Source organism: Ursus americanus, chromosome 15 (assembly GCF_024610735.1).
Source record: "Ursus americanus isolate L20-20 chromosome 15, mUrsAme1.1.p, whole genome shotgun sequence".
NCBI lineage: Eukaryota > Metazoa > Chordata > Mammalia > Carnivora > Ursidae > Ursus > Ursus americanus.
The window spans coordinates 23,992,392-24,017,757 of NC_142141.1; the positions used below are offsets into that span (position 1 = coordinate 23,992,392).

At 43.8% G+C, this 25,366-nt stretch overlaps 2 protein-coding genes and 1 long non-coding RNA gene across 6 annotated transcripts in view; 2 read left to right on the forward strand and 1 right to left on the reverse strand.

Annotated features, from left to right (window-relative positions):
- SMIM3 (small integral membrane protein 3) overlaps positions 1-13,282 on the reverse strand; it is a 33,775-nt gene extending 20,493 nt beyond the window's left edge. The window contains exons 1-5 of one of the 4 annotated variants that reach the window (XR_006782936.2): positions 13,174-13,282; positions 12,752-12,803; positions 9,905-10,088; positions 7,274-7,570; positions 769-6,200 (exon numbers count right to left, since the gene is read on the reverse strand). The gene's annotated coding sequence lies outside the window, so the exon portion shown is untranslated. Of the gene's footprint in view, positions 1-768; positions 6,201-7,218; positions 7,571-9,904; positions 10,089-12,751; positions 12,804-13,173 lie in introns of those variants that run through there. The other 3 variants (XR_015726855.1, XR_015726854.1, XM_045815316.2) reach the window with 3 other exon arrangements.
- On the forward strand, positions 11,971-13,312 carry LOC123803668 (uncharacterized). The gene is made up of 3 exons (XR_006782939.2): positions 11,971-12,186; positions 12,774-13,000; positions 13,182-13,312. It is a non-coding gene; the product is annotated as an uncharacterized LOC123803668 (long non-coding RNA).
- Positions 13,313-22,756: 9,444 nt separating this feature from the next.
- Positions 22,757-25,366, forward strand: part of DCTN4 (dynactin subunit 4) — a 29,797-nt gene continuing 27,187 nt past the window's right edge. Inside the window, exon 1 of the mRNA XM_045815278.2 lies at positions 22,757-22,927. Within this exon, the coding sequence (XP_045671234.1) occupies positions 22,793-22,927 (135 nt within the window). The 5' untranslated portion in view covers positions 22,757-22,792. The remainder of the gene's footprint in view (positions 22,928-25,366) is intronic.

Genomic DNA, 25,366 nt, shown 5'->3' on the forward strand with positions numbered 1-25,366 from the left:
GGCTGTAAGAGCGTTTACAATGCTTGCTTTGCTGGTCTGCTAAATGGTTGTATCTTTCAAACCTTACTCAGGTACTTGCCTACTATTATCTACTTGAGGAAATAGAAGGTAGTTACATTGCTTAAAGGATGTGATTTATGTGCTAAGAGAGTAGATCTCAATGTTCTCCCCACAAAAAAAGAAGAGGTGACTATGCGATGGGAAGGAAGTGGTAGCTAATACCGCGGCAGTAATCGTTTTGCTATTTATAAATGTATCATATTAACATGTCGTACACCTTAGACTCATACAATGTTAAATGTCAATTATATCTCCATAAAGCAGGAAAAAAGAGAAATGGGCAGGATCCTATTTTATTCAGTATGATGAAGACTAAAAAAATATTTTTAAAATACACAAAATAAGATATGAACAAATGTATGAACATATCATTTTTCAAGAAGAAAAATTTTGTCTGTAACAATACCAATTCTCTTCAGATAAATATACAAACCTAAAAAACATTGTAACTTATATGGCCCGTTGAGACTATCTTAAGAATGGAAGTAGTAAAGAAATACAAATATAGCATAAGATTATGAGTGCAGTTTTGTTATCAAGGGAAAAAGAGCAATTTCATCTTGAAGTAAAAAACTGTACCAGAATGTGAAAGATTAGCAAGAGACAAATTTTGAATGGGTAAGTTGTAGAAGTTTGATGACAAGAAAACTTTGTTCCGTTGCTTTATAATACCTGCAAATAATGAGTCTTGAAGGAAGCAGTGAAATATGTTAAAATTTTGACAAAATCGCCACTGTTGTAATGGGCTTACTCATAAGACTTTTTAAAAAGGTCTTTCTGGCATTAACGTGAGAGTAGAATTTGGTTTTGTTTATCTCTATATTAAAATGGCAAACTAGTGTGGAATATTCAGTTTGTACTTCTGTTTTTTCCCCCTTAGAAAGGCAGACTGCTACATGTAGCACTTGTTCGGATGTGTCTGGATTTTTGGAAGTTTGACTACCCTATGTGCCCCAGAAATGGACCTTAAGAGCTTGTTTGGAGGTTCTAGCAGGGTACTGAAGCTTCTCATATATCCTTGACCAAGAATGGTCCTTCTCTATGGGAGAAAGTCATCCTCTTCCACTCCGCTCAGCTTCAGGAGGGCCGCACAGGAGTGGTGTGGGAGGAAGGGGACACCCACGTAGCCAGCCAGATCAGCCAGATCAACCCTGGTGATCAATGGGGTGACAAGTCGCAGTCAGACTGCACTCATAGCCTCAGTTTCTTCTTAACAAGAGATAGTGAGGGGCGCCTGGGTGGCCCAGTTGGTTAAGCACCTGCCTTCAGCTCAGGTCATAATACCGACGTCCTGGGATCAAGCCCCATACACGTCTGTCTGGCTCCCTGCTCACCACGGAGTCGTCTTCTCCCTCGACCCCTCCCCCTGCTCGCGCTCAATCTCTCTCTCTCTTTCAAATAAGTAAATTAAAAAAAAATCTTAAAAAAATAAGAGATAGTGAAAGTTATTTTTAATTTCTGTACAATCTGTACAGAAATAGCAGATATTATATATCTGAGCAGCATAACTTTTCTGTGTTTTGTGCTTTGTCATGCCCTCAATCACTTAAAAACAAAACAACAGAAGTTCCTCATTTCTTAAATAGCTAAAGTTCCTTATAATTATACCTATGGTTATGTTTATTTAACTAGTGTATTGTCACTCTGATTAACAGGCAGCCAAGCTACAACCATTCATCATTCCCAGGCATCTATGCTTCTGTCTTAAGCTAGGGATGATTCTCCTTTGAAAATTCTTTTTAACATTACCTTCCCAAGATCAGTTCGATAGTTTATAAAAATGTAATGTGTTTTTACATATCAAACATCTTTGGTGCTTCCTAGATAGGTAAAATACCAAAGGCTGGATCTCTCACCTTGTAACCCATGATGTGTCATTCACAATCAGGAGGGACAGCAGGTAGAATTAGTTAGGTATGTTTGAAATGCTCCCTATGTCTTAATTGGCTCACTACTGTTCTAGGATATACCTTATACACTAAGCCCACAAAATGGGATAAGCTGTCCAATCAAAAAAGTACATTCTAACTTCCCCATGTTTATTTTTAAAAGTAGATTTGTCTGGGGGTGCCCGGGTGGCTCAGTGGGTTGAACGTCCAACTCTTTATTTCGGCTCAGGTCGTGATCTCAGGGTTGTGAGATTGAGCCCCTTGTCAGGCTCTGCGCTGGGCATGGAGCCTGCTTAGGATTCTCCCTCTCCTTCTCTCTGACCCTTCCCTCTCTAAAAAAAATAAAAAGTAAAAAAATAAAAGTGGATTTGTCTGTGTACCCTTGTCCACAGTACACTGTTGAGGAAACATGGACAAAAACAATAACCCAATAGGATTTTACTCTCCTCTATTCTGATATGGTTGTCTCGTCTAGTAAGTTAACAGAGGCTTCAGTCTAATGGACAACAAGTGGTTTTTGCTTTCTTTACATGTTTACCTGAAGTCCCCTGCTACGGCTAAGGCATCTTCAACAAAGGACAGTCCCAGCAACTTGGTGAGAAAGATTGTACCAGGTACTCGTTACTGGAATAGATTTACAGGGCCAGGCTTCTCAGCATAAGTTGAAACTGTGACCACACGTAGCTATCTATAGTTTGAACCATAGGACTGAATCAGGATTGCTCAGACTCTTTTTAGTCCAGAAACAAACAACTTTATGGAATACACTGTTGAGCCAAAGTTTGTGAGTCAAGAATCAATCACATGAGCCAAATAAGTTCATGAGAAGAATAGAATAGTGGTTATTTGTTTTAGAATATTATTGGATTGTTTTTAATGCTTTGGATTTGACGTGCTTATAAGGAAGTCCTTTTTCCCTTTTTTTTTTTTCTTTTCTGCTTTCTTCTCGATCTATCTGTAAGGCTCAATTTGTCTGGTTATGCTTATGCAAACTAAAAGGAAATATTTTTAAATGATATCTTGTTCCCACTGATCCCTCAGCATTCAAGAGTGAGAACTTGACTGAGTCCCTAGCCATGGAATTTATTTGTAAAGATTGAAAGAAACTGCCCTCCTCTCTACCAGGATGTAATTGGACAAATCTATTATGAAACAAAGCCATCTAAGGGGTTTTATATTTGAGAAACAATTTTATTGAATTGGCTATGATCATGTAACCAGTAAGGAAGAAGAGTTATACTTCCTGTGTGTACAGTGACCTCCCAGGAAACTGGGCTGCTGAGCCTCTTCCATGTCTCACAGGGTCCCGACATTATGCTGCTAAGATAGTGAGAAAGTTCATTTGCTGGCCAGTCACCAACCTTAGCAAATGTTGGGGACCTTGAGAAAAGATGAAGTCTCCTACTTTTAGGGACTGCAAGCAGAGCCTGATAGAAATTAATTTTTTAGCTTTGGTTTTCTGATGTTGGAATAGATGAGCAAAGACGTCAATCATTGAATAATTAAAATATTAACACTAGAAAACGCCCACTTGATACAAAAGAAAGCAGCAAAGAAGGAATAAAAACAAAAAATGCGTATGAGCTATAAAAACAGTGAATGAAATGGCAGATGTAAATTCAATCCACTGACGATAATATTAAGTGTGAATGAGTGACGGACGCAGTCCAATCAAAAGGCAGAGATTTTCAGGCTAAATAAACTAAAAACAGTATCCAACTATATGCTATGTACAAGAGGCACACTTCCGGTTCAAAGACCCGATCAGATTGAAAGTAAAAGGACAGAAAAGATATATGACTCAAAGCAAACAGCAACCGTAAGAAGGCTGGAGTGGCTGTATTGCTTACAGGAAACAAACAGGTTTTTAAACAAAATGTTACTAGAAACGAGGAGGCACATTTTATAATGATAAGTGCGTCAATCTGTGAGGAAATTATAAACATATATGCACCTAGCAACACACACACACCGTAAAGGTCGATAGAATTAAGGGGAGAGGGGCGCCTGGGTGGCACAGCGGTTGGGCATCTGCCTTCGGCTCAGGGCGTGATCCCAGCGTTACGGGATCGAGCCCCACATCAGGCTCCTCCGCTGGGAGCCTGCTTCTTCCTCTCCCACTCCCCTGCTGTGTTCCCTCTCTCGCTGGCTGTCTCTATCTGTGTTAAATAAATAAATAAAATATTAAAAAAAAAAAGAATTAAGGGGAGAAAGAGACAATGTGATAATAATTTTCAGGGACTCTCATACCTCACTATCAATATTGGATAGACAACTGGACAGAAGATTAACAAGGAAATAGAAGAATTGAACAGCATTATTCACATGATCCAAAAGGCAGATCAACCCAACGACAGGTGAATACCCATTCTTCTTACATGCACACAGAATATTAGACCAGATTTCAGGCCATAACATAAGTCTCAATAAATTTAAATTGACTGCAATCTTATGAAGCATGTTCTCTAATCAGGACAGTGTGTGATTGGAAATGAGTAACAATAAGAAATTTGGGATATTAACAAATATGTGGAAATTAAACAGCATAGTACTAAATGACCAGTGTATCAAAGAAGAAATCACAGAAGAAATTAGAAAACCCTTTAAGATGCATGAAAATGAAGATGTAACATTCAAAAGCCTAAGAAATGTAACTAAAGTAGCCGATAGAGGAAAATGTGTAGGTATAAACACCTACATTAAACAAGAAGAAAGATCTCCCATGAACAACCTAAACTACCAGTTAAGACACTGGAAAAAGGGGCGCCTGGGTGGCACAGCGGTTAAGCGTCTGCCTTCGGCTCAGGGCGTGATCCTGGAGTCCCGGGATCGAGCCCCACATCAGGCTCCTCTGCTATGAGCCTGCTTCTTCCTCTCCCACTCCCCCTGCTTGTGTTCCCTCTCTCGCCGGCTGTCTCTGTCAAATAAATAAATAAATAATCTTTAAAAAAAAAAAGACACTGGAAAAAGAAGGGCAAACTAAACCAAAAGCAAGAAAAGGAAGGAAATGGTAAGAATTAGAATGGATATTAATGACATAGAGGATAGAACAATAATTAAGAAAATCAATAACCAAAAGTTGCTTCTTTGAAAAGATCAACAAGATTGACAAACGTTTAGCTTAAACTAAAGAAGAAAAACAAAAAATCAAATGACTAGGGTCAGGAATAGAAGAGGGGTCATTACTACTGACCTTCCAGAAACAAAAATAATTACAAGGAAATACCACGAGCAACTCTTTGTCGACAAATTAGATAACTTAGATGGAATGGACAAATTCCTAGGAAAACATAAACTGTGGGGCTCAGTTAAGCGTCTGTCTTTGGCTCGGGTCATGATCTCGGGGTCCCGGGATCGAGTCCCAGTTTGGGCTCCCTGCTCAGTGGGGACCCTGCTTCTCCCCCTCGGGCTGCTGCTCCCCCTTCTTGTGCTCTCTCTCTCTCTCTCAAATAAATAAATAAAATCTTAAAAAAAAAAAGAAAAAAGAAAAACATAAACCCAAACTAAATTGAGGAGAATAGAAAACCTGAGTCGGCCCATAACAAGTAGAGATTGAATTGGTAACCCAAATATATATATATCGAAAAACAAAACAATAACAACAACAACAAAACAAAACAAAACAACTCTAAAAGGGAAAGCCCAGGAACAGATGGTTTCACTGGTGAATTCTACCAAATATTAAAGAAGAATTAGTACCACTTCTTCACAAACTCTTCCAATGCACATAAGAGAAATGAATACTTCCCAACTCATTCTATGAGGCCAGTATTACCTCGATACCAAAACAAGACAAAGACAGCACAAGAAAACTACAGACCAGTGTCTCTTACAGTCACAAAAATCTTCAACAAACTACCAACAGACTTAATTCAGAAATAAATAAAAAAGATTGTATACCATGAGCATGTGGGATTAACCCCAGAAACTCAAACTTGGTTTAACATACAAAAATCAACTATTAATATACCATATCAAGAGAATAAAGAGAAAAAATGACATGACCCCATCTCAATAGACACAGATTCAATATAATTTCGATCAAAATCCCAATTGCCTTTTTTTTTTTGCAGAAATGTACAAGCTTAGGGGCGCCTGGGTGGCTCAGTCGTTAAGCGTCTGCCTTCGGCTCAGTGCGTGATCCCGGCGTCCTGGGATCGAGCCCCACATCAGGCTCCACTGCTGCAAGCCTGCTTCTTCCTCTCCCACTCCCCCTGCTTGTGTTCCCTCTCTCGCTGGCTGTCTCTATCTCTGTCAAATAAATAAATAAAATCTTTTTAAAAAAAAGAAAGAAATGGACAAGCTTATAAATGAAATTCATATGAAAATGCAAAGGGTCATAAGTAGTCCAAACAATCTTAAAAAGAACAAAGTTGAAGGATTCTACTTCCCAATTTCAAAACTTACAGAGCTACAATATTCAACAGTGTCGTGCTGGAATAATGTAGGTACATAGATCAATGGGAAAATAATTGAGAATCCAGAAGTAAACCCTCACATTTATGGCCAATGGATTTTCGAGAAGCTGCCAAAACAATTAAGTGGGGAAAGAACAGTCTCTTCAACAAATGATGCTGGGACGATTGGGTATCCAGGTGCCACAGAATAAAGAATACATTACACCTTATACAAAAATAAACTCAAAATGGATCAAAGATATAAATGAAAGAGTTAAAATTGTAAAACTCTTAGAAGAAAACAGGACTAAAACTTTATGACCAAGCAGTGGAATATTACTCAGCAATTAAAAAAACTGAAGTACTGATGCACAGTTCATGATCCTTGAAAACAGTGTGCTAGGGGCACCTGGGTGGCTCAGTCAGTTAAGGATCTGACTCTTGACTTGGCTCAGGTCATGATCTCAGGGTCATGAGATCGAGCCCCACATCAGGCTCCGTGCCGGGAGTGGAGCCTGCTTGAGATTCTCTCTCATTCTCGCTCCCTCTGCCCCTGCCCCCTCTCTCTTCTCTCTCTCTTTCTCTCCCTCTCTAAAGAAGAAGAAGAAGAAGAAGAAGAAGAAGAAGAAGAAGAAGAAGAAGAAGAAGAAGAAGAAAAGGAAAGGAAAGGAAAGGAAAGGAAAGGAAAGGAAAGGAAAGGAAAGGAAAGGAAAGGAAAGGAAAGGAAAGAAAAGAAAAGAAAAGAAAAGAAAAGAAAAGAAAAGGAAAGAAAAAACAGTATGCTACGTAGAGGAAGCAAGGCACAAAGGACCATGTACTATATATTCCCTTTATATGAAATATCAGAAACAGACAAGTCAGTAGAGGTGGAAAGCAGCTTAGTGATATCCTAGGGCTGGGGTGGTGAGGAGGGACGGAGGGTCGTACCTAAAGAGTGTGGGATTTCTCTCTGGGGTGATGAAAATCTTCTGAAATTGATTGCGATGATCGTTGCACAACCCCGTGAACATACTAAAAGCCAATGGATCGTATACTTGAATGAATTGTATGCTGTGGGATTTATATCTCAGTCAAGGTGAGAATGTATCTTAGGAAGGATAGTGGGTGTTGAAAACTCAATCCTAGTTCTTTGTGAGGTCTCCAAACAGAAGTTAATTCTCTCGGCTGTGGTATTTCTTCAGCACCACATGTTCCACATTTGCTGACCACACAGCAATGAGTCTTCTGTGCAAACAAGACAGGTCAAATAACCCATGAATATAATGAAATCAGCCATTTTTATGATCATAGATAATTTTTGAAGTTTGCGATCATAAAGGTGGGGTGATAAGAAAAATGATCCAGAACTTGGAAACAAACCAAAAGGATGACTAGATGTCTTGTTAACATCAAACAAGAGCATGGCTTCACAAGCCTGCCTAAAGATCGCCCGCCTCTCTAGGGACGCGTACCCTTGTGTCGTTTACTGTTTACTGTTAATTAATGGTCTGGACATCTTACAACTCAGTAAAGTTAGATGCTAACTTGTAGGAAGTTTGATAAGGTACAAATCTATTTGTTTGGTTTGTCCCATAGAGATGCAAATGATTCTATCTGTTAGCAAAGATGGCCCCAAAAGTTGTGTTTTTGTTACCCTCAAGGGCATTAACCAATTTTGCATCGAACTCCTCAGTCTTATTCCAGCATTCTTTCTCATCCTGCCAGTTCCTTCACTAAACACCTAAGTAAAACTTGGAGGCACGCTCACTATAGGTATGTATAGAAAATATATTTTAAACATTTTCAAAATTATTCCTTGAGAAACTATTTGGAGAGAACACTGTGCTGGAAACAGATCCCAGACTCCTTAAACTCGTGCCGTCCTTCCCAAATGCCCCAAATCCCCAAGCAAAAGGAGGTGTGTGCTCATGTAGTTTAGAGATTTTAAAAAGTGAGTTTGAATCCTGATTCTGGCAGTGACTAACTGTGTGAGCTTGGGCCCAGTATTTAATGTCTACGAGCCTCAGTTTCCCCTTCTACAAAATGTGGATAGCAATGCCTTGCTCAAGGGGTTTTAGTTAGGATGAAGTAGGATCAAGTGAAATCATGAATGCAAGGGAGCATGTGACTGGTAAGCATTACCCATTTGTCTACATGATATGTATGGAGCACAGAGTCAGGCATGGTTTTTTCCAGGTCCTGAAGTAGATGTTTTATTGCCCTCCAGAGCATTAACTAATTCTGCATCTCATTCCTCAGTCTTGCTGCAGCATTCTTTGCCATCTTGTTAGTTGATTGATACTATTGACAATTCTTCTCTTCCTGCATTTTCAATAAATTAAGACGCTGCACGTCCACAATTAAAGATCATTTAAGCAAACCCCTCTTTCACATTTGGGGAAACTAAACTGAGGCTCAGGAAGGCTGAGCAGCTTCCCAAGGTCACCAGCCGGTCATTGTCAAAGCCAGAATATGAGCCCAGGACTGTCTGACTACAGAGCCAAAACGCTATGTCACTGCACTAACGATTTGGGGTGGGGTCTGATTTAATCAAGGCCCTCAGTTCCCAGGTTGCAGTATTGGTTGCGATAGTTGCCATTGTATCACCAGCACCTGGTGCAGAATAATGCTCTCTGTGGGATGAATACAGGACAGGATGTGGAGAGGAAGAGGAGAGGTCAACAAAGACTTCTCTTTCTGGTTCTGAGGTTGTGCCTAAAGGCAGTTGGATGCTTGAAAACTTACTGTATTAGTCATGGCTCTCCAAAGAAACAGAACCAGTCGGATGGGTGTGTGTGTGTGTGTGTGTGTGTGTGTGTGTGTGTGTGTGTGTGTGTGTGTTGAGCTCCTTAACAGTGGAGGCATGCAAGCAGGAAGATATTGCAGAGGACACCACTGGAATGGTGGGGGGCTGGTGAGACAGGGGGAAGTGAGTGCATCATGGGCACGATGGAAAGGGCACTAAACGGGCACCAAACAGTTCTAAACCGTGGCTCCTTGTGCTGGCTCTAGCGCTAGTTTGCCATGTGACCTTCAGTGTGTCCCCATCCTTCTCGATGTCTTTTGGCCCCAAAAGTGAAAAGAAGGGAGTTGAATTAGATATTCTTTGAAGTCACTTGCACTTCCAATATCCTTTCAAAGCTAAGACTTAGAATCTTAAGATCACTACAGTTTTGAGTTACAAGCATATCCTTGCAAAATAATCCACCTTGTTCCGCTTATGGAAATGTGCAGCTCAGACATCACCTCCCTGTTTACAGGTTCCTCAACAGCTCAGTTCTTCCCCCAAAGTCAGGCACTGGGCAGCAGGACTCCTGAGATGACTGTTCTCTCCCTTCCCCTCTCTCCTTGGAACAATTCCCAAGAGCATTTCCACTGTACAGATCCTTGGGCAAAATGCCCTCTTACTCTTTGGGGAAGCCCCCACTGGCTTGCTAACTTTCAAAAGAAATGTGCCTTTAACCTAAAATCTAGATGCAGGGATTTTTATTTTTATTACAACCTTTTTTTAATCGTAGTCGAAAGACCTCATTGAACTAGTGATGAGGCAAGAAGGTAAAATGATGGGATTTTCCAAACCTGTGGCATTTGAGACGAAAACAAGTTGCTGAGCGGACAGGAAGGAAGAAATGGAGACGGAAGGCTTTCACATAACAGTTTTCAGGTGGAGCGATGGTCACGTGGTCTCATGAGCGGGGTTGTAATTATCTGCGCTCACTCTCCTGGCTTAATTCCAAAGTGTTCAATTATCATCATCATGTAGCTGAGAGGGAAGAGAATGCCTATTACCGGCAGATATCATAGTCCAGACAGTATAATTTTTAAAATCTTTTAAAGATTTATTTATTTATTTTAGAGAGAGAGCACGAGTGGGAGGGGTGGAGGGAGAGGGAGTGAGAATCCCAAGCCGACTCTGCGCTGAGCCCCACGTAGGGCTCCCTCTCCCACCCTGAGATCAGGACCTGAGCCGAAACCAAGAGTTGGCTGCTTACCTGACTGAGCCACCCAGGCACTCCCAACCAGTATAATTTTTGAAGTAAATGTGGTCTTAAGGAAAAAAAAATCGGGGCACCTGGGTGGCTCAGTGGGTTAAGTGTCTGCCTTTGGCTCAGGTCGTAATCCTGGAGTGCTGGGATGGAGCCCCGAGTACGCTCTGGCTCAGGAGGGGAGCTCGCTTCTCCCTCTCCCTCCCTCTCTCTCAAATAAATAAATAAATAAATAAATAAATAAATAAATAATCTTTTTCAAAAAAGAAGAAAAAAATATATAAAATAAAAGCCTTTGTCTTTATTTTTTTCCCCCAAAAGATTAAAGAACACTTCTTTAGCATTTGCCATGTAGCAAGGATTTTACATGCACTGAGTCCTTGCAGAAATTCTGTGGTGCAAACATTATTAACCTCCATTTTACACATGGGGAAACAGAGCCCCAAAGGGGGCATGCTGACTTGCCTAAGATTACTCAGCCAGGAAGCGGCAGGACCGTTCCTAATGTCTCCCAGCTAACTGCCTCCTACTCCCCGAGAGCTGCCCTGTCGTGCCTCTGTTCTCTGCTCCATGGAAGGAATAATTCCTGCCCCAGCTGAGGCACGATGCACGATGGACGAGCGCAGTCAGACCGGTAGATGCATGACTATGATAGAGGCTGGAGGACAGGAATTGGGAGCATCAAGAGGAAAAAATCTTTTGAAACCTAAACAGTGCTATTAAATTTTAGAGAGTATTGGTAAATATTACTCAGTTAGTTTATTTTTTTGTCTTTAACCCTGAATCCTTTCTAAGCTTTTATTTATTTATTCGCTTATCATCTCTACACCCAACGTGGGGCTCGAACTCATGACCCCGAGATTAAGTGTCAATGGTCTTCCGACTGAGCCAGCCAGGCGCCCCTACTTATTTACTTTAAATATGCATCTAAGTTTTATTTGTCCCTCTGGAATCACCCTCCACACACGCCTCCATCCTGCGACATGCATGGACCGTGCATCTGTATGGGCTGTGGCCCACATCCATGTAGCCCACATCAGTGGGACACTGTCAATGCCCTGAGCTCCCCCAGCTCAGTTCGCCCCAGGCTCTCAGCTGCCAGCACCTGCTCCCATGTGGCTGAGGGCTCTTCCCACCAAGCCCAGCCTGCCAGCTTGGCAATCCCAAAGTACCTAGGAATTCACACGCATCCCCAGGAGCAGCCCTCGGCCAAAGATGCTGGTAGAGGCATAAACACCTGACTCCTTCAACCTCTGATGGAGGTGTTTTGAGGCGCGTGTTCACATTGTTCCCCAGAGTTTCTCTGTGGGACTAAGCTCCAGTCATCCCCACCCCGGACTGCTGGTTTAACAACCCAGTCTTCTTTTTGTTTGTCTAAGATTTTATTTTTATTTATTTGACAGAGAAAGAGAGAGCACAAGCAGGGGGAGCAGCAGGCAGAGGGAGAAGCAGGCTCCTTGCTGAGCAGGGAGCATGAAGCGGGGCTCGATGCCAGGACCCTGGGATCATGACCTGAGCCGATGGCTGACTAAGCCACCCAGGTGCCCCTTAACAACACAGTCTTACTGGCTGCCTCCTCTTCCTGTATCAGTTCCTCACTCCTCTACTAGTGTTCCCTGAACCCCTCCACAGATGATTTCACTTAAACCTTCATCTCATAGTCTGCTTTGGAGGGAAGCCGAACTAAGATAGGTTTCCTTGATGTCTGACTTCCTGTTGGGTCCAGCTAAGGGGGGAGTGGCTGTAGGAGCTGAGGCATTTTGCATTCTACCTTCCGCCCTGGGCATGCCAATGCCTGGCTCTGTCCCGGACCCAAAGATCCCAGCTCCTGTCAGGGGGCCCTCTTCACATCGCTCTCTCTGACTCCAGGTTGCAGTAAGTACTCCCTCTCCTTACCCCTTCAGACCTCAGGCCATAAACAGCACCCTGCTTTACTAGCCCTGGGGTGCTGCAGTATTCCTTGTGATTACGCTCTGCTCCATTCCCACTTTTTTTTTTAAAGATTTTTATTTATTTATTTATTCGACAGAGATAGAGACAGCCAGCGAGAGAGGGAACACAAGCGGGGGGGTGGGAGAGGAAGAAGCAGGCTCATAGCGGAGGAGCCTAATGTGGAGCTCGATCCCATAACGCCGGGATCACGCCCTGAGCCGAAGGCAGACGCCTAACGACTGAGCCACCCAGGCGCCCCTCCATTCCCACTTTTAAACAGAAACACTAACTCAAAAATAGGCGTGCACTGCCATGTTCATTGCAGGTTTGTATACGATAGCCAAGATATGGAAACCTAAGTGTCCATCAATGGATGAACAGATAAAGAAATTGTGGTATGGATACTATTCATCCATGAGACAAATGAAACCTTGTCATTCGTGACAACATGGATGGACTTCATGGGTGTTTGTGAAGTGAAATAAGTCAGATAGAGGAAGACAATTACCTTACGATCTCTTCACTTACAGGTATGTCCTGGAACGTCCTACAGGTGGACTCTAAAAACAAACAGAAACAGAAAAGCTTCCCTGTGAGGGCAGAAAGAGTCTCAGATGAAACACCGACAGCTCTGCATCTAAAAGGGCTCCCCAGCAATGAATTGTACGAGGCGAACAAGAGGCACAGATGGGAGTGTGGGCAAGACTGGAAATCCCAATCACCGAAGCAATAAAAGAAATCGCTCAGTGCTCATTCGGTAAGCTAGAGACCCCGTTTCACTGCAGACCAACCACTTCCTCTGTCTGAACCTGTTTCCCCATGTGTCAATGAAGGAATTAGACTAATTTTGGTGGCCTAGTAACAAATACGTACTAGCAACGTAATATGCTCTTTGCTCTACCCACTTGAGCGTTCATTCACTTGTTTTACCTTCACAGCAAAGTATAAGGCTTGTTTGGCGGAGCCCTTGACACCATTCCAAAGGGGCTGGGCTCTCCCACACCAGCGTCGCCTTCTCAACCCCCGCTGGAGCTCTGAGCGTCTGATGAATGTGTTTAGCAACGGCCGGGCTCTTTCTCTGGGCCTCTTGTGAAATAGGCTTTCCTGTGTGGTAATCATCATGCTTTGTGATTTGGAACAAAGTAAACTAGAGACCGGACAAGTTGGTTTCATCCCCCTTTTTTAAACATAAAAGCATCTGATCCTTTCCATGATGTTTTTATTTTGACCTCAGAAAGAAGAAACAGATCATCCTGATAAAGAAAGAAACTCCCAGTGGCTGAATTCAGCCAAACCATGAAATGGATTTTTCCCTGACCTGACATGGGCATCTGTGAGGCATAACTCGAAGCCACCCTTCATATGGCAGTCTGTGTGCATGACATGCCCGGGCTGGGCATCGGGAAACCCTGTAGGCTCTACCTTCAAAATAGAGTCAGAATTTCTGGTCCATGGCATGGTCACATCCCGCCTGGATTACTGCAGTCATCTCCAAACTGACCCCTTGTTCTATCTTCGTCTTTCTATAGCCCATCCTCAAAATAGCATCCAGAGTGACCCTTGTAAAATGTAAGTTAGATCATGTCACTGCTCTGCTTGAAATCCTGCAATGACTCCCTGCTGCCTTCAGAGCAAAAAGACAAAAGGCAAAAATACAATGTCCTTAAAATGTCCTTCAAGATCGTACATGAGCTGCACCCTCCCCTTACCTCTGAGATTTCATTTCCTCAACTTCATCCCCTTGCTCACTCTTTAACAGCCCCTCTGCTTCCTTGCTGTTCCTCAGGCCCTAGAGCGGCTGTCCTCTGCTTGGAAGGCTCTTCCCGCAGATAGCCACCAGCCTGCTTCCTACCTCCTCCAAATATTTGTTCAAATGTAACTTCTCACCAGGCCTACCCTTACCACTCTATTTAAAATTGCATTCTGCCTCCCTTCCCCCATTTGTTTTTTCTCTTTCTTTCATTCTTTCTTTCTTTCCTTCCTTTCTTTCTTTTTTAAGATTTTATTTATTTATTTGACACAGAGAGAGAAAGCATAAGCAGGGGGAGCAGCAGGCAGAAGAAGGAGAAGGAGAAGCAGGCTCTCCACTGAGCAGAGAGCCTGACCTGGGGCTCAATCCCAGACCCTGGGATCATGACCTGAGTTGAAGGTAGACACTTAACCAACTGAGCCACCGAGGTGCCCCCCCTTCTTTCTTTACCTTCTAAAAGAAGGAATTGCTTAAAGATAAAAAGGAAAAATATATATATATATATATATTTTTAAAGATTTTATTTATTTATTTGACAGAGATAGAGACAGCCAGCGAGAGAGGGAACACAAGCAGGGGGAGTGGGAGAGGAAGAAGCAGGCTCATAGCGGAGGAGCCTGATGTGGGGCTCGATCCCAGAATGCCGGGATCACGCCCTGAGCCAAAGGCAGATGCTTAACGACTGAGCCACCCAGGCGCCCCAGGAAAATATATATTTTTTAATTCACTGACTTCCATCTGCTTGCAAGCTGCAGACAGCTGAAGGTAGTATTCATCTATTCAACAAATGCTTATGGAGTGCCTGCTGTGTGTCTGGCACTGAGTTGGGCAGAAATTCAATCTTTGACATTATTTTAGTCAAATCAACAATCAATACACTGGTGGTCTTCTAGAAGCCAAGTTTGGAGGTAGGCGGTGAACTGTGTAGAGATGGAGGTCCAGCCAAGTATAATGAAGGCAATAAACTTGGAATGAAGACCTGTGTTTGAACCCTAGTTTCACCTCTAACTTCCTCTGGGGTCTTCCCAAGTCCCTTCCCTTTTCTGGGCTGGCTTTAGCTCATCTTTACAGTAAGGAGGGTGGACTAAATAATTTAATTTAAGGTCACTTCTGGCTTTACTGTTCCAGGCGTTTACCCTTATTTCATGAGAGCTACAGTCTCTAGAGCTAATTGTGAGTTCCGAGGGGCGAGCTGGCAAGCAAGCGGGAGGAGGAAATGAGTGGAGTGCATGGCCGTGAGCTGTCTGTCCCTTACGAGCCAGCACTTCAGAGGCCAGAGGTCTGCCTCAAGCACTAGCAGCAGTTGGGTAACAGCTGCAGTGGTCAGCCCGAGGTCGCCCTGTGCATCCTCTAGCTGAAAGAGGACACCCAGCTCATGTCTCCGCATCCTCTGGAGAGCACAGAGGAAGTGTTCTGTGGGGCCACAGAACTGACATCAGCTTTCCTTTGGTCTGCTAAGCCCAGAGAAGGGAGAGTGCGGGGGACAGGCTTTGCTTTGGCTTGAGGTGTGCTTGGGAAAGGCCTGTGGAAGCCAAGGGGAGAGCGCTCTAGAGATGTGAAACTCACATGCCTTAAATGGGAAGGATGCCATCCCAGCAAACTTCCAAGGCAAAATTGAACAGACTATCCGTTAGCATCCCACTTACTCTTACATTTGCTTTCTTCCTTCTTTTTTTTTTTTTTGAAGATTTTATTTGAGAGAGAGAGAAAGCACAAGCATGCACAAGCAGCGGGGAGGGGCAGAGGGAGAGGGGAAAACAGACTCCCTGGGGAGCCTGAGGCGGGCTCAATCCCCGGATCCTGAACTGAAGGCAGACACTTAATCAACAGAGCCACCCAGGCACCCCTTCTTGTTTTTTAAGTGTTGTTAGAGAAGCAACTGGTTTCTTACTCAGCTGTGGATATGAATTAACAGATGTGGCACGAAGCAGGGAAGTTCATTTATGAAATGAGAAAATGTAATACTGGGGCACCTGGGTGGCTCAGCTGGTTAAGTGTCTGCTTTTGGCTCAGGTCATGATCCCATGGTCCTGGGATCGAGCCCTGCCTCAGGCTCTCTGCTGAGTGGGAAGCCTGCTTCTCGTTCTCCCTCTTCCCCTTCCCACCTCTGCTGCTCTCTCTCACTCTCTTGCTCACTCTTGCTCTATCTCAAATAAATAAAATCTTAAAAAAAAAAAAAAGAAAAAAGAAAATGGGATACTGTATCAGGAATCAGAAAACCTGTGGCATATTTCTTCCTCTGTATTTGTTTTCACCATCCAGAAGATGCAGGGATTAAAGTAGGATCTTTCCGGTATGTGACAATTCTAAGTCATCCAGTCTATCACACCAAAATGCTATCATAGGCAAGAGACAGCAAACTCCAACCCATGGCTATTGCCTATCTCTGTGACGCCTGCAGGTACCACTGAGGCAGGCTGGCACTGTAAGCTTTGGCAACCAAGCCAGGCATTGTCCTGTGCCCCTCTTTCCCTCACAGGCCAGTGCCTGTGCCTTGCTGCTGCCCGGGGCCCATGCTGATAGCCACCTGCACAGGGGATTCTGCTACTGGTGACTGCCAGTCACTGAGCAGAGGAATCTCAGTCTGCCCCAGTTGAGATGGCCAGGCTCTCCTGGGAGGAAAGAAGGGTGCCTAGATACAGGTCACTGGGGAAGAAAGTGAAATTGAGCATGATGGCAGTATCTCTCTCTCCTGTACCCTTTCACCCACCCCCCCTTGACACTGGCCTTTCTCCTTCTTTGCTGGGAGAAGGTCTCCAATTTGGGGCAGCACATGCTGACCATCCTGCAATGGGCAATCCAGAGAGATGGAACAGAAGTTTTCTCTCTTGTTATATAGTTACATAATATCCTCGATTTTACCTCTTGGCCTGCAAAGCCCAAAATATTTGCGATCCAGCCCTTTACAGAACAAGTTTGCCAAAGCATAGGCTATAGCGTCATCTGTAAGATGGTAGAGTAGGAAGTTAGGTGATCTGGGTTCATCCACTTCCTATTGGCGTGACCTTGGGCAAGAGTCTTAACTTCTCTGAGCCTGCTTCCTCACCCGCAAGACTGAGTTCATAGTGATAGCACCTGCCGCATAGCCTTGCTGTACACGTGTGTCAGGTGACTGGTGAACAATACGTTTCTATCAGGCAATGTGAGCAGATTTAGCAATTTGTGCATGTCATAAATAGTCCCAGATGCATGTCATCAAACAGAATTTATTGAGTCTCTCTTCTGGGCCAGGCCCTTTGCCAGGCCATGGTCTAGAAGGGAAGACAGATTTGCTAAGAAAACAAAGACAAGGCAGTATGTCAGTTGCTCTAACAGGACACAGCTGTGGGACAAAGGCGAGCATGTCCAAGTCTCTCTTTGTAAGTTCAGACAAGGTTTCACTGAGGAAATGAACCTTGAAACAGCAAGCAAATGAAGGTTATACCTGGTGGCGGGGACTGCACGTGCAGAAGCATGACGGTACACAAGGACACTGCACATTCTTGTTGGTGGCTCAGCAAGAGTCAGATAGGCCTTGAGTGTAAGTAGGAGGGGTTTGGAAAATGAGGCTGAAGAGGTGGGCAGGCCCCAGGGCCTGGGGGACCTTATATGCTATCCCAAGAGTTTGCGGGCGTCTCCTGTAGGTGTCGGGAGAGCCACTGGAGAGAGCTGAATAACAAAAAAGGATCGAGATCAAAATACAGCTTTCAGAAACATCGCTCTGGCTCAGGGTGGAGAGCAAACCAAGGAACAGTCAGGAGGCTGCGACACACCCAAGAGAAAACTGGTGAATCCGAACGAAGGCAGCGGCTGTGAGAATGAAGAGAGGCAGGTGGCTGAGCTATGCCGGAGGGAGGATCGAAAGGCAAGAGCCACCCAGGAAGTCCCCAGGTTTTGGGCCGGGGCCTCTAGGTGAGAGTAAGGGTTTAGCTACAATAGGAGAGGCAGGGATACGAGGCAAGGTAAGAAGCTCTGGAAAAACAATTCCAAGTCGAGTCTGTGGCCACGCTCCCAGAACGAAGGCATAGCTGCAGCCCTCTGCCATGTTTCCACTGGGGAAATAAGCCGGAGCCAGCACCACCATCACATTTCCCGGGCAGCACCCCTCGGCGGGGGCAGGGGCAACACAGGTTGGAAGAAACGGGGGGGGGGGGGCTTTTTTCCTTTCCCCTTTGTTCACTTTCTATGGCTTCTAGATGAGTGTGCAGACTCAACACAGGGAAACCTGTGGTTAATGCAGTTTTCTAGCAGGAAACCCAAACAAGAAGGGTGGCCCCGGCAGAGGGCCAGCACTGGTCAGACTAGCCCTCCAGGATTCTTACCCTGCAGGGGACCCTGAATCTTTGATGTGGGGGCTCACTTTCAGGCCCTCTCTGCAAGATCCCATTCGACCACATTGTGACTAACTCCAGGTTTTTTAGTTGTTATTGTGAATTTACTCTGAAGGATTCTTTAGAGGAAGGAAAACCCTTTCAGGTTTTTCATATTTGGAATAATTAGGGACCGTTTCTTACATTCGCCTGGTACTACATAGCTTACAGAGTGTTTTCTCAGCCATGGTGATTTTCTATTTTCACCAAAACAGGAATCATTCTTCCCATTCTATGGGTTATGAAACAAGACTCGGAAGTGAAACTGGTTTTTTCTAAATCACATAGCTAGGGACTCCGGGGTGGCTTAGTCAGTTGAGCATCTGCCTTCAGCTCAGGTCATGATCTCAGGGTCCTGGGATCAAGCCCCACATTTGGGGGGGGGGGTCCCTGCTCAGCGGGGAGCCTGCTTCTCCCTCTGCCTGCCACTCACCCTGCTTGTCCTCTCCCTGTCAAATAAATAAATAAAATCTTAAAAAAAAAATCACATAGCTAGAAAGTGTAAAATTATTCACCCATATTTGATAATATTCTATGTTGGCAAAACGGTGGGGAAATGGGAGTCTCAGATACTTATGGTGAGAGTATAAACTGGTCTGGTCTTTTCACAAGGGCTCAAAGCCAATAAATATTAAATGTGGTTACCAGTTATCCGGCAGCTTCACTTGTGGGTCCCTATCTTAACCTCAACTCCCCTTGGACAACAGAGCTTGCAGGCAGGGAGCTGGGAAAAGTCAACCAGTTGAAAGAAAGGTTAGTACAAGGGCACATTATCAAGCTGGTCACCACTGTATGCAACTAGGGCTTGATCCTGCTGGTACCCTCTAAAGATACACTGAGAATGTCTAGGGCAAAGAAGAGGGGGGCATTTATTCACAGGTTCCCACCCTACCTTGATCAATGATTGTCCCATAGAATGTTCACTCTTTCACACCTCCAGGTTTGCCAGGTGAATTTCCAGAGGGATCCCAAGAAGGTATTCATGTAGCAATCATATAGTTCAAAGGAGACAAAGGTTTGGGGAGGACCTGGGCCCAGGGAATGGAGTTGGCCCTGGAACATAGATCTCCAAAGTGAGGTCTAATTTTCAGAGACTGACAGGTAGGGCTCTGTGGAACCAGAATCACGGAGAATAGAATCCAGCCCCCGGAGGTGGGGAGAGAGGCCAGGCAAGAGATAGGCAGGATGCTTTAGTTTTCTGCCATTGGAGACTTGTCATATTCTACAGCACAGGGGGCAGGGAACATTTGATACCTGCAAGGCAGTGCTACCAATGCTCAGAAAGCAGCAGAGACCAGGCTTGCCATGCTCAGTCCTGGGGCCAAAGACAGGAAATTAAACAAGTGATTACAAAAAAACAGTGGTTCTCCAATTTTGTGGCCATGAGATTTACCTGGAAGCTTAACAGAGATTTAGATTTCTGGACCCCACCCCCAAAAATTCTAACTTGGGTCTTTTTTTCTTTTTAAAGATTTTATTTATTTATTTATTTGTCAGAGAGAGAAAGAGAGAGAGAGAACGCAAGCAGGGAGAGTGGCAGGCAGAGGGAGCAGCAGGCAGGGAGAGAAGCAGGCTCCCCGCCCAGCAAGGAGCCTGATGCGGGACTCCATCCTAGGACCCTGGGATCATGACCTGAGCTGAAGGCAGAGGCTTAACCAACTGAGCCACCCAGTCGTCCCCTGATTTGGGTCTTGATAAGGGCCTGGAATCTACATTTATAATGGTAATTCTCAGTGTAGGTGATCCAGGGCCACACTTGAGAAACACTGCTCTAGGGCCTAGACTCTGAGCCCTCTGAGGGCAGGAACTATCTCATTAATCTCTGGTTCCCTCCCCAGTACCTGCCACATAGGGACCAGATAATTGTCCACTGAATTGAATTGTTCAAAAGCAGTGCTCCAAAAGGTATGTTTCATGTGAAGTCAGCTCAAGTCTGTAGCCTCTCTCTACCTGCAGGCTCTGGGCAACAAGAGCAAACATAGACAAGTGGGATTCCATCAAACTAAAAACCTTTTGCATAGCAGGGGCACCTGGGTGGCTCAGTGGATTGAGTGTCTGCTTTCGGCTCAGGTTGTGAACCCAGGATCCTGGGATGGAGCCCTGCATCCGGCTTGTGGAGCCTGCTTCTCCCTCTCCCTCTGCCAGTCCCCCTGCTTGTGCTCTCTCACTCTCTGTCAAAGAAATAAATAAAATCTTTAAAAAAAATAAAAACCTTTTGCATAGCAAAAAACACAATCAACAGAATGAAAAGGCAACCTACAGAATGGAAGAAAATATTTGCAAATCATATATTTGATAAGGAGTTAATATCCAAAATATATAGCAAAATAAATAAATAAATACCCCAATTTTCAAATGGGCAAAGGACCGGAATAGATATATCTCTAGAGAAAACATACAAATGACTACTAGATATATGAAAAGATGCTCAACATCACTCATCATCAGGGAAATGCAGATCAAAACCACAATGAGCTACCGCCTCACACTTGGTAGAATGGCCATTATCAGATAAAAGATAACAAGTGTTACTGAGGATGTGGAGAAAAGAGAACTGTTGTACACTGTTGTGAGAATGTAAACTGGTACAGTCATTATGGAAAGCAATATGGAGGTTCCTCAAAAAATTAAAAATAGAACTATCTTATGATCCAGTAGTCCCACTTCTGGGTCTATAGCCAAAAGAAATGAAATCAGAATCCTAAAGAGATTGCTGCACTCCCACGATCATTTCAGCATTATTCACAATAGCCAAGATATGGAAACAATGTAAATGTCAACAGATTAATAAAGAAAATGTAATATACAAATATATACACAATAACTGAAATATAAGTATAATATAAACATAAATATATAAATATATATCTCCTGCCATTTGTAGCAACAGGATGAACCTGGAGAACATTATCCTAAGTGAAATAAGCCAGACCCAGAAAGATAATACTGCATTATTTCACTTATATATGGAGTCTAAAATAATCAAACTCATAGAAGCAGAGAGAATGGTTGTTTCCAAGGTCTGGTGGGAGAAGGAAATGAAGAAATGTTGGTCAAGGGGTACAAAATTTCAGTTATGCAAGACGAATAACTTCTGGAGATTGAACGTGTAACAATGTGACCATAGTTAACAATATTATACATTATATCCTTGAAATTTGCTAAGAGGGTAGATCTTAAGTGTCATCAGAAAAAAGAAAAGGAAGAAAGAGAAAAAAAGAAAATGGTAACTGTGAGGTGATGGATATGTTAATTAGCGTGTTTGAGTTCATTATTTCACAACGTATATCAAATTATCGAAGTGTACACCTTAAGTATATATAATTTTAAGTTGTCAATTATACCTCAATAAAGCTGGGGGGGGAAATATGCTAGAGGCAGTACGCATAGGAGTAATGCATGCAAGCTCTGGAGTCAGACAGAACAGGGTTCTGCTGCTATTTATGAAATCTTAGACAAGTCATTGTCATTCGCTGAGCCTGTTTCCCTCAGTGCAAAATAAAAATGATAGTACCTGCCTTTTGGAGTTTTTATGAAAATTAAATGAGACAATGTATGCAAAGTTTTGTCACAGCGTCTTGCATTCAGTAAGTATTCAAAAGATGCTAGCTAGTATTAATATTCAGTTCCATTTTCAATCACCAACTCCAATGTCAGACAGGTAAATAATACCTTAGTACAATGAGAGGAGAACAGAGCTGGTGGCAGGTAACCTGGGCTCCAGTCTCTGCTAGGCCGGTTATAGGTGGTAATTTTATATATCTAACCCTTAGGTTATGCACTAGAAAAAATGTAAATGACACCTAGCAACACTGTTCACTCAATGATTTAATTCCTCCATTAACCAGAAGTTACTGAATGCCCATAGTACAGACTTAGTCCTAATTCTAAGCACTGGAAACCTGGAAATGAATGAGACATGGCTTCTGCGTGGAGGAACTCAACAGTCAAAGTGCAAACGAGATAATGTCTGTGAAGATTTCCTACAGGTCAGTGGCAAGACAGTCAAAAGAAAGTGCTGGTGTGACTATTCACTTTCCAGTTCCCAAGGCACTCTGTCCATGAGACCCTCCATCTACCTTCTGGAAGTCGGCCTGGAAGGTGAGGGCAGGAGAGGCAGTTGTAAATAAAACAAAAGAGCAATCTTTCTTTCTGGAAGAAACAAGGAAAAGGAGAGCACTGGCCTGCCTGGATTTGATCTGTGATTGCGTGCTTAATAACAGAAAGGTCGGACTTCGTCCAGCCAGCACACGCTCACTCAAACGCTGGGGGAGAAACAGGGGATCTCCAGCTGCGCACGCGCACTGCGACTTGGGCCCGGCGCCAGGCCCCACGGGGTTGGAAATCTTACGCAGCCTCCGACGAAAGACGTAGGAAAAGCGGCGAGGCAAACGCAGGCTCTTGGGTCACGTGACGCGGCGAGAGAGTCGTTGACTCCTCCCCCTCCAAGATGGCGTCCTTGCTGCAATCGGAGCGGGTTCTCTACCTAGTCCAGGGAGAAAAGAAGGTTCGGGCGCCACTGTCACAGCTTTATTTCTGCCGCTATTGTAGCGAGCTGCGGTCGCTGGAATGTGTGTCTCACGAGGTAATGCAGTCGTCCCGTGAAGAGTGTGTGTGTGTGTTGGGGGAGGAGGGGGGAAGGGTTCGTCCTAGTCACCGCTACTGGCGGGTAGTCATTTTCCTAGCTTGCTGATTGGCCATGTCTTCCGTCACTCAGATTTGCTGGCGATTTAATTTGCTTATAATTTGTCATTTGGAAAGAAGGAGCGGCCTTGGGTGGGGCTGAGCGGACCTTTGGTTCTATAGCGCCCTCGGATAGGACAAACCTGACTTTAGGGACCCTGGCCGTTTCCTGGGGGGGTGGGGTGGCAGTTGGGTGGGCTGGGGAGGAAAATGGGGGGGGTGATTATTCAGGCCACTTGAGGGGCGATATGCCGTCTTTCCGTGACTGATTGTAGGGTGGAGCCCACAGGCATTCTCATTCATGCCCCTCCCATCCTGGAAGTTTTTGGCCAGAAACTGGGCCTTGCTGTGCTTTCTGGCTCAGGCCAAGGCGTGTAGCTGGGAAGAGATTGGGTTCGGGCGAGTTGGATGAAAAGCGCTTAGAATAAGGCCTGTCCTAAGAAGCTTGTGGCGCTTCTCCAGAGGCTATGGTGCTGTCCTTCTCAGGCACAAGTGGGCGTTGGAAGTGGGATTGCTCATAACGTAAAACACCCCACCCCATTAAAAAAAAAGAAGAAGAAGAAGAAGAAGAAGAAGAAGAAGAAGAAGAAGAAGAAGAAGAAGAAAGAAAGAAATGTACCAAATAACAAAATCCCCAAGCTTCTACAGCACTTGACACATCTTGGTCGTTCAGTAAGCTTTGGGGATTAAAAGACGAGTAAAACATAAATCCTGTTGTTGAGCGACTCACAGTCTAGTTAAGGGAAAGCTGCTGGTAACAGTTACGCTTATTCAGTGCTTTCTATATGCTCTGTGGTTTATGTAAATTCCTTTAATGATCCTACAGGCCAATAGAATGGATACCTTTTTAAAAAAAGAACTATAGTTAAAGCAACAGACACAGTGTTTGCCCTAGGTCACACAGCCAAAAATTTGGGAGTGGCAAGGAGGACCAGGATTTGAAACTCAGCAGCCTTTCAAATCAGGATTTGAAACATGATTCAGGGAACTTCATTGAAGATCCCTGGGCTGTTAAAAATGCATATGAAAACGTGTCTTATACTATAAGCCATTTTACACATTAATAATAATTTTATTGGGTGTATTTTTCATAATAGTAAGAGTAGTCCCAGAAAGCAATTAAGTAATACAAGAGAAAAATCAATGCCATATTATATACATGATATTTCTTGTATTTTTTCTCCATTCGCATTTTCTCTTGTGTCTATCTCTTTAGCAGGTCCTTTCTCTTTTAGATGCTTTCCTGTTCCAGCTCCACCTATACCTCCAGAATTTATTGGATTAGATTCCCACTTGGTCATTAGAGAGCTCAGGCTCCATGATTCCTGATGATATCTTGAGCTAGGACATTCTGTCTTAGACTGCATCTTTTACGGACTCGTGTGTACCTCCACCTGTGAAGTGGAGGCCATTTAGGGTTTGGGGAAGGATGAGGCTAGTGAGGGCTGGAGGAGTCCAGAAAGTTCTAATGGTGAACATGGGATTGGAGCTGCACATGAAGGGACAGGCATAATTTGAAAAGAGCCACAAGAAGGAACAAATTATATTTTGCCTTTTATGATGAGTAAGTGCAAATGTTAGTTAGTGATACTGTGTTTTATGTTCCTGGAGATAATTTGAGCAGTGACTTTTTCAAAGGTGGTCCTGTGTATAGCAGATGATGAAAAAAGAAGCCAGTTTCTATCATAGTATTTTTTTTAAGATTTTATTTATTTATTTGACGGAGAGAGACAGCCAGCGAGAGAGGGAACACAAGCAGGGGGAGTGGGAGAAGAAGAAGCAGGCTCCTAGTGGAGAAGCCTGATGTGGGGCTCGAACCCAGAATGCTAGGATCATGCCCTGAGCCAAAGGCAGACGCTTAACGACTGCACCACCCAGGCGCCTCTCTGTCATAGTATTTATATTCATATACATCTGTCTTTATATCTGTAGGTGATTAGAGTTCTAGAATTGTCAAATAGGATATGCCTACGTTAAAGAAAATAATTATTCAGAACTTAAAAAATACAGTGAATTTAATTTTCTTCTGTGTTTTTGAGTTAAATACAATAAGACTATCTTGCTAGCTTAGTAGTTTAATTTGCCATTTAAAAATCTCTAATCAGGGGCACTTGGGTGGCACAGCGGTTAAGCGTCTGCCTTCGGCTCAGGGCGTGATCCCGGCGTTATGGGACCGAGCCCCACATCAGGCTCTCCCGCTATGAGCCTGCTTCTTCCTCTCGCACTCCCCCTGCTTGTGTTCCCTCTCTCGCTGGCTGTCTCTATCTCTGTCGAATAAATAAATAAAATCTTTAAAAAAAAAAATCTCTAATCAGTTGGCTAAAGCTGATTTTGTAAATGT